The 8,703-nt window shown below is 38.3% G+C and overlaps 1 protein-coding gene across 2 annotated transcripts; it reads right to left on the bottom strand.

Moving 5' to 3' along the window:
* Positions 1–3,477: 3,477 nt before the first annotated feature.
* On the bottom strand, positions 3,478–8,681 carry golt1ba (golgi transport 1Ba). Of its 2 annotated transcripts, none has more exons than XM_074624972.1 (5): positions 8,525–8,681; positions 7,343–7,434; positions 6,597–6,775; positions 6,279–6,360; positions 3,478–4,447 (listed from the first exon to the last, which is right to left on the bottom strand). In XM_074624972.1, exons 1-5 carry the CDS (start codon positions 8,547–8,549, stop codon positions 4,409–4,411), a joined length of 417 nt encoding a protein of 138 aa, XP_074481073.1. In that variant the 5' UTR covers positions 8,550–8,681; the 3' UTR covers positions 3,478–4,408. The 2 variants fall into 2 exon arrangements, with proteins under 2 accessions (XP_074481073.1, XP_074481074.1); XM_074624973.1 differs by lacking the exon at positions 3,478–4,447 and adding an exon at positions 5,787–5,810.
* Positions 8,682–8,703: the final 22 nt, after the last annotated feature.

The following is an 8,703-nucleotide window of genomic DNA, read 5'->3' as shown; positions in this document are numbered from 1 at the left end:
TGAGGAGGTTTTTTTTTTTCTTGTTTTTTTCTTTTATATTTATATATATATATATATTATATATATATATATATTATTTTTTCTTTTTTCTTTTTTTCTTTTTCTTCCTTTTCCTCATAACAAAATAAAATAAAATTAAATATGGATAAAACAAAAAATGGAGAGAAAAATAAATTAAAGAAAGAAAAAAATAGATTAAATAAATAAACACATAAAGAAAAAAAACTTTAAAAAAGAGAAGTTATTTTGGCTTTTTTAACGTTCTTTTTTTTTTTTTTACGTTTTCTTACTTTATTTGTTTATTTATTTATTTTTTCCTTTTTTTTCTTTTTTTCTTCTCTTCCTTTTCGTCATAACAAAATAAAATAAAATGAAATATAGATAAAACAAAATGGAGAGAAAAATAAATTAAAGAAAGAGGGAAAAAAAATAAAGAAAAGAAAAAAAAATAAACAAATAAAGAAAGAAAACTTAGAAAAAGAAAAAAAAAGTTATTTTGGCTTTTTTAAAGTTTTTTTTTTTTTTTAAGTTTTCTTTCTTTATTTCTTTTTCATTTTCTTCTTCTCTTCCTTTTTCCTCATAACAAAATAAAATAAAATTAAATATGGATAAAACAAAATGGAGAGAAAAATAAATTAAAGGAAGAGGGAAAAAAAATAAAGAAAGAATAAATAAATAAATAAATAAATAAAGAGCCAACATAACTGGGTAAGGATCAATATCATGTGACTGTGTGTGCGCTTAAGACGGGTGGGGGTGGCTGGCTGTCAGTCAGGGTGCAAATCAAATTAAGGTTAAGATTAAAAAGAATAAGAAAAAATAAAGTAAAATAAATAGGTAGATAGATAGAAGTTAAAGAACGATGGATAAAAGGATGGTGTTTAATAGGGTGATGGATAAAAAAGGATGATGTGGTTGTATGTGGTGTGTGGACTGTAACTGGAGTTAAATGTGATCATGGGTTAATATTGGTGTTGGTTTGATAGTTATGGTGGTTTGTTTTGGAGGATTATGGAGAGGTGTGTTCTGGTGGCCCGTTGTCCTTCATGATTAACTGTGTCATGGCAGGTTATGGATGGCTCTCTGTATAGATCTCTGGGTGAGGATGGTGTGTCTTTCTTGGATGGGTTTGAGTGCGGACATGCTGCTGGCGGTGATCCCTCTCCTCTCCAGTATTTATCTCCTTCGGGTCTGGGCGGTGAACCCTCCTCTACACTCCTTCATGGTGCCAGCAGCTATAGGTCACGCCAATTTGTGGACACGGGGGCGTTGAAGGGAGTGAATGAACTCTCCTCCTCATCATCGATCCATCCATACAGCTCCTCTCATTGACGACTCTGGTGTGAATACTTGTGAATTAAAACAGCTGCCGTCAGCACTTCCAGATGTTGAAGCTGCTGCAGGTTCCAGGATGTGGTCTATAGTGGTGACGTTGTCACTGTCGATATGAGTAATAATAATGAGTAATATTTCCCTCCCTTCTGTGGAAATATTGATATGTTTGCGCCTTGCTCACCGGAGCGGAACAGGGAGAGATGAGAGAGCTTAACTGTGAGGTCATGAAGTCCCCCAGTGAAGAATGAACCCAGCACAGTTCATCGGTTTATTATACTGTCATACAAAAGCTGCATTTCTTTATAAAAAAATACACACTTAGATTCCAAGTAATGCATCACATCTGGGCTGTTACTGTTATATATAAATTATACTGTATATCTGTCTATATATCTGTCTATATAGGGCAGGGGTCAGCAATCTTTCTATCAAAGGAGCCAATCTCGGCAAAAATAATAATCTGTCTGGAGCCGCAAAGCATGTGATCATTGTGATGAAGGTAACACAGTTTATAGTCTAAGTATATAGTATATAAGTCTAATGCAGTGAGGGCCAAAGAGACAATGTACGACGGAGTATTAGGGCCACATTGAGGGAAAAAACAGCCGAGATTTACAGAATAAAGTCGTAACTTTACGAGAAAAAAAGTCGTAATATTACCAGAATAAAGTCGTAACTTTACGAGAAAAAAAGTCGTAATATTACCAGAATAAAGTCATGATCTACAACTACAACAATGATAAATAAAAATGAAAATGTAAACAAAAAACAGTTATTCATTTCCATTTTTATAAATCCACAGGGAGCCGCTGGAGAGGAGCTGAAGAGACGCAGGTTGCAGACCTCTTGGTTAAAGGGTATGCAGATGTTGATGAAACATCTGGTTTACAGTGTATGTACAGTAGAGTCAACGACAAGACAGGAATAAATGACCAGAAACCAGATGGATGGAAAATACAAAGCCAACTTCCGTAGTTTATTTACAAAAGTGCCGTACAGCGACACGTCGTCGTTTCACAGGTAACTCAGTCTGAACAGAAAGAGCCACAGCTGAAGAGTTCATTTATTGGCTGATGGTTCTCTCTCAAAGAAAACAAGTTAAAGCTCAACAGAGAGTTTAAGGACGTCCGTTCAGTGAATGAGGGATTCTCTAAGTGGTACCATCTGATAAAACTAAAGATGGAAAAGGTCTGTTTGGGTCCACAAATATGTGAAGCTCAGTTCTCAGGTTGAAAAGAGTTCATTTAGTAACACAAAACTAAGTTAATTGACCGCTCTAAACCACTGAAATAATAATATCTATTGAACATATAGTCCATTATAGGAAAACTTTATTACAGTTTGGCTCCTTGTTTTCATAGTTTGGGCTTTCATAAGACACTTTAAAAACAAATGATGTACACTTTTACATCACTGACCCTTTTCCGAAGCAGACCATACCATTAGGTTAATTTTCTATCTTCCAGACAGTCACTGATTTCAGTTCAAATCAACCCGCTGCTCATATCGGCCGACTGTAATCCATTACATTTTGAAAATGTTTCCTTTATGTCATGTTTAAGTGCTTTTGTGGGAAACTTCTTCTTGCACTACGAAGGTTACTATTTACCATAAAATAAGAGAACTTATATGTCAATAACAAAAATGTTTCTTGTCACAGACTAGACCAGAGGTCAGCAACCTACTCTTCAGCTCCTCTCCAGCGGCTCCCTGGGGATTTATAAAAATGGAAATGAATAACTGTTCTTTTGTTTTCATTTTTATTTATCATTGTTGTAGGTCTACGGTACGACGGTACGACGGAGTATTAGGGCCACATTGAGGAAAAAAATAAATCTGAGATTTCGAGAATAAAGTCGTAATATTATAAAGTAGTAACATGTTATTTTCTTTTTTTCTCGTAAAGTTATGACTTTTTTCTCATAATATTACGACCTTTTTTTTCTTGTAATATTACGACTTTATTCTCGTAAAGTTATGACTTTATTCTGTAAATCTCAGATGTTTTTTCCCTCAATGTGGCCCTAATACTCCATCGTACATTGTCTCTTTGGCCCTCACTGCATTAGACTGATATACTATATACTTAGACTATAAACTGTGTTACCTTCATCACAATGATCACATGTTTTGTGGCTCAAAACAGATTATTATTTATTTATTTTTTGCCTATAATGTCTCTTTTGATAGTAAAGGTTGCTGACCCCTGGACTAGATATACTGTAAGCAGCACATTTCAAGTCTCTGCTAGTAGTTCAGTAAATTAAATAAAAACCAATGGCTAGCCTTATTAAGTAGTCACTACATTACCAAGCTTCCAGCACCACCTGGATGAACGTCACCGTCCAACGTGTCATCGTAACATGAGGTGTTGTTGCCACTTTCTGGTGTGACCAGACTTTAATAACAATAGTAACAAATACTAGCATGATCCCAAAGCACCTCACTACACATGAACTAAAAAATAATTTAAACTGAAGTTAGCCAACCGTAAACAAATGTAACAAAGGGGGAAAATGACAATAGCCACACTTGGTATTCAAATAGCTGTGGAAAACTAAACACAGAATATCTGACAAAGAGACAAAAATGGCATCCAAATAAAGTGAAAGCACAGGCACAGAAACGTGGCAACAAGCCGTCCGTCCACTTGTCATCCCTCGTGGAGGATCAGCGGTTTGTTCCATAGAGTAAGAAAGTCACGTAGACGGAGTCAATGGTGCTTTACAGGGAGTTGTCCTTCCTTCCAGTCCTTCGTTTTCATGACCAGATGCACTCGAAGGTGACGGCGATCAATAACATTGAAGTATATATCGTAGTGACCTCAGTGACTCCACCCTGTAGTAACAGACCGGTGGTGCGACGCTCTGCTGAACCTTTGATTAGCAGCACTGACCGGTGAAATATTGCAGACAGACAGAAAGTCTTTGCCTGCTGGAGGTGGAGGTGGAAGGGGGTGGGGGGGGGGGGGAGGAATCTGAATATGTAACCTTAAGCTGCTTTCCAATCAGCCCCGATGGAAGATTGTGTTGCTTTAGATAAAACCTGCTTCTCTGGGTATAAAAAGTCTCTGTTATACCATGGTGTTGCTCTCGCCCACTTTGTCCGCGTACTGGAAGAGAAGAAAGGAAACGGTGTTAGGTGTCATCTGGTCGCTTCTCAGCTTCTCTCACGTATAAAGCATCATCTGACTGACACACGGACCTGTGAGCTTTTCAATGAGGTGCGAGTTGTTAGTGTGGATTAAACACTGTTTGCCCGCTATATGCTGAAGCATTGTATTAATGGAAAGCATGCATGACTTAAGGGGACACACCACAGGAGGACAGGACAAACAGAATCACTCCCTGTTGTTATTACCATTTAGAAATGATTCACATAGTATTTCATTGTGCATATTTGAGCACAAGTTGAAAACCCGTTCGTTATATCCGAGTGCAGATTTCTTAATTTTAAATAAGGGATAATGTACAGCTAGCAGGTCGTTGTTGTGGAAGAGCCTCTCATCGCCCTGAAGGAGTTTCTTTCACAACAATGACCCGCTAGCTGTACATTATCCCGTTTATTACACGGCTACTATATTTTGACACAAAAACGGTGCACCAGAGTCCGACATCAGAGCTGCGCCCATAGCAACGGTCTGTTATACATAGCAACGGTCTGTTATACATAGCAACGGTCTGTTATACATAGCAACGATCTGTTATACATAGCAACGGAAGTTTAATGCCAGCTGACCTCTGTTGACTGTGCAAGCTGTTTTTACAACGTTATCTTATCAACTCCACTATGGGTTTGATAATGTTGTTTATTTTGAAACCTGTTAGAAAGGATACCCTTCAGTAGGAACTGATTATTGATAATGGAAACAAGTCTTCTGTTGAGAGTTGTGTTTCAAGCTTTTTTAGTCATTACCTTCTTACAATACAAGTAGAGGACCGAGCGAGGCGACTGGAAAGTAGCCTACTAACACCATCAGCTGTTTCTGGTTGTAGCGGTCTCATAATTTATTATCCATTATTGATCATATTGTTCCATTTAACCAGGTAAGTCAAATTGAAGTCAAAACCTTCTTTGCAACAGTAAAATATTAGCTTTGTTGCATTAGCCATACGCTATATAAACTGCTTCACAAAAGAGACATGATTTCAGATCATGGTACTAATATGTCTATAGTAGATCACCAGCTAGCCTTGCTAGCAGTCACTATGCCATCAACCTTCCAGGAGGAGACACTCAGATGAAGTTTTGCTGGGAGAGTTCAGAGTTTGACCTGCGGTGTGTGCCTTTAAAGCCAAATGAACACATTAAGATAGATTACCGGCTCCTAAAACCAAAGTACGTGCTTCCCCGTCTTCTATCATGATGATTCTTGTTTTCTGAATATTGTAAAGCGTATTAAATATGTTAGCATGCAAGGGAAAATCGGCAGTGACTGACCACGACTGCTGATTGTCCTCAGAGCCTTACGAAGGCTTTAATAAAAAACAAACACAGAGAGACATTCACCTCAAAACAAAGCTTCCCACACAACAGCATGGCCGGAGCATGTCCATTAGCCACAAACCTACTAAACTATGTGCTACAACTTACAGTGACAGTCCCCATTGGAAACCTCATATGTCTTAAAGACTTGGAGGTAAAGCCCAGATGACCCCGACATCACTTCATATCCAAAACTACCTTTTTGTTGTTGAAATATCACGATGTTCTTGCCATGTATACTCCCGATTTTGAGTCCTTTGAATTGATCTCTGACTACATTTACAGGCAGTCTCCAAGATGATTACCTAATCACTGAGCTGTCAGTGGATCATTGGCAGTTTGGCTAATCTGTTGTGGTTGTGGTGTTTGAACACGGTGATTAATAAACAAGAAAAAGCCATGCTGCGTATAAAACAAAGCAGAGCTGCAGGACTGCTGCAGTGTTGGGTGATACGTACTGCACTGATGAAGGGCAGGTTTAGGATGGAGCCGAGGACCGGTATTCTTCTGATGAAGCCCACGACGACTGGGAAGAAACCCCTGTGTGTGATGAGAGTGAGGAAGGGGGAGAGAAAGAGAAGTTAGTCAGAGTACTAATAAAGATACATAAACAAAACAGAGAAATACAAATAATAACATCTAAACATGGATAATCAGAAATGATTGGCTCTTAACATTAAAAAGGTTCCATTAAATAAAAAGTGGAAGTGGAAAGCTCGTGCACTACCCTGTTCCCCACGCCACCGCTCTGTTTCTCAGCTTTGTTTTCCTCTTACCTGAACAAGAGGAAAAAGCCGTAGATCTCCAGCACGACTCCGATGATGGGCCAGCCAATCAGCACCACCAACACACCTCCCAGGAAGAAACTGGTGGCCTTCATCTTGTGCTTCTGGAAGAAGAAGCGGAACGTCCTCTCCAGCCCGATGACAAAGGAAAGTCCAGCAACAAACAGGATCTACAGTGAAAAAAGGGGGTTGTCCGATATTAGAGATATTGTCATTTGAAGTTGCAGGAACACCACCACCTTTTTTATTTATCCTGACTGAAGAGTCTATTTCAGTTTTAGTCCCTTTTGTATGCTGCATCTTAGGTACAGCATCCAATCAGACATAACAATAATACAAATAACCAGTGCTGCCGGTACCGGGGATCAAGGCTTGAGACTAATGGCAGATCTTTCCTGAGAAGCTTTCAGGACGAAAAGGATTTTTCTATGCATGTATGTATAACTATCGCTCAGTAAGTGACAAACCAAGCGCTGACGTGTTGGCAAAGTAAACTCACTATCGACGCGTCCCTATTTTTCCCTGATAACGCTACAGTGTAAACAACAAATCCGTGTTGAAATCGGCATGAGGAGACTGGTGTGAAACCTGTTTCTGACAGTGTGCTAAGTCTGTATTAAACTGTATGAATTGGCACCGTTAACCAAGTGAGAGTTGATTAATTGCTCAACATTTGTGAAATGTATGTTTCTCAATATGCACATATAATATCAGTTTAAGGAAGCAGAAAAACTCACATTTCCAATAGCCAGGAGTGCTTTATCAAAGAACAGGATCATCCCGAAGAAGAGGAAAAACACGCCGAAGCCTGTTAATCCCATTCCAATCTCTGCAGGACACACACAAACACATTCCAGAGGAAGGTTATTATTATTATTCCATCTCAGTTTGTCATTAAAGTATAGAGCTGGATATAATCTAATTAAATATAATTGGCCAATCACCATTTGACACCACCCTAAATATTTGCTAAATGTTGCATGTCACTGACTGTTTAACTGTTAATAAGCAAACACACATCACCTAGAAAGTGAGATTTGCATTGTTATGTGTGGCCAATTCAAACATTCTTGTCACAGATGTGCTATAGAGGGAGACAGGTGATGGTTTCACTACTCTCCCGGTGTTTACATTTTTCATCTCACTTGAGTTAAAATAAGATAAGATATTCCTTTATTAGTCCCACAGTGGGGACATTTGCAGTGTACAGCAGCAAAGGGGATAGTGCAGAAACAAGAAGAAGCAGTAAAAAAACAAAAAGCAAGATACAAAACAAAAGTAGACAGACATATAAAATATGAACAATTTAAATAGAAGGAAATATAAAAATAGGAACAATATAAACAAGGGGAGATATTCAAGATTGGAACAATATATACAGTATTGACAATAAACAGACTATTAACACAATTGCACAAGTGGAAAACTGATATTGCACAGTGATTGGAATGAAATATCCCTGAAAGTATTGCACACTGAAAGAGTGCATTGAACAAGTCAATAATTGGATGTGCCAGAATGTTCTTCAGCTGAACAAAGACAAAGTGATTGGAATGAAATTGCACCTGAAAGTATTGCACAGTATGAATTGCAGTTACACCTGAGTGGTACTGATAGACAGTCAGTGTACAGTATAGTGCAGTTATTGTCAGTTTTTGGTGATAAACATCTGATAAATACAGGATACTTTGTGCATAACAGTAAAGGTTAAAGGTCAATACTTTCACTGGAGCTTCCATTCTCCATTTAAAGCCATTATAACCCTTTAAGATACAGAATAACAACATAAACATGTGTTACTTTAATGTCAAGGTAGTTAGCTGGCTGTTAGCATTGGATGCTAACAGCCAGCTAACAGAATAAACCTGTTTAACAGAGTTCAGTTATTAAACTAAACTACTAAACATGAAGCCTCTTACTCTGGGAGTCCGTTAGAGAGATCATCCTGACGCCGGGTGAACAGGAGTGGATGAATAAGGAGATAAAGGTGAGAGTAGCAGAGAGTTAGAGAGAGATGATGATGAACAGCAGCTGACTGCAGCTACAGCCACGTCTTCCGGAAACACACCTTCCCGTGACGTCATATCCGGGACAAGCG

Source organism: Sebastes fasciatus, chromosome 23, assembly GCF_043250625.1.
Source record: "Sebastes fasciatus isolate fSebFas1 chromosome 23, fSebFas1.pri, whole genome shotgun sequence".
In the NCBI taxonomy this organism is placed as follows: domain Eukaryota; kingdom Metazoa; phylum Chordata; class Actinopteri; order Perciformes; family Sebastidae; genus Sebastes; species Sebastes fasciatus.
Note: the sequence above shows the minus strand (reverse complement) of the source record. Positions and strands in the feature narration are given on the sequence as shown.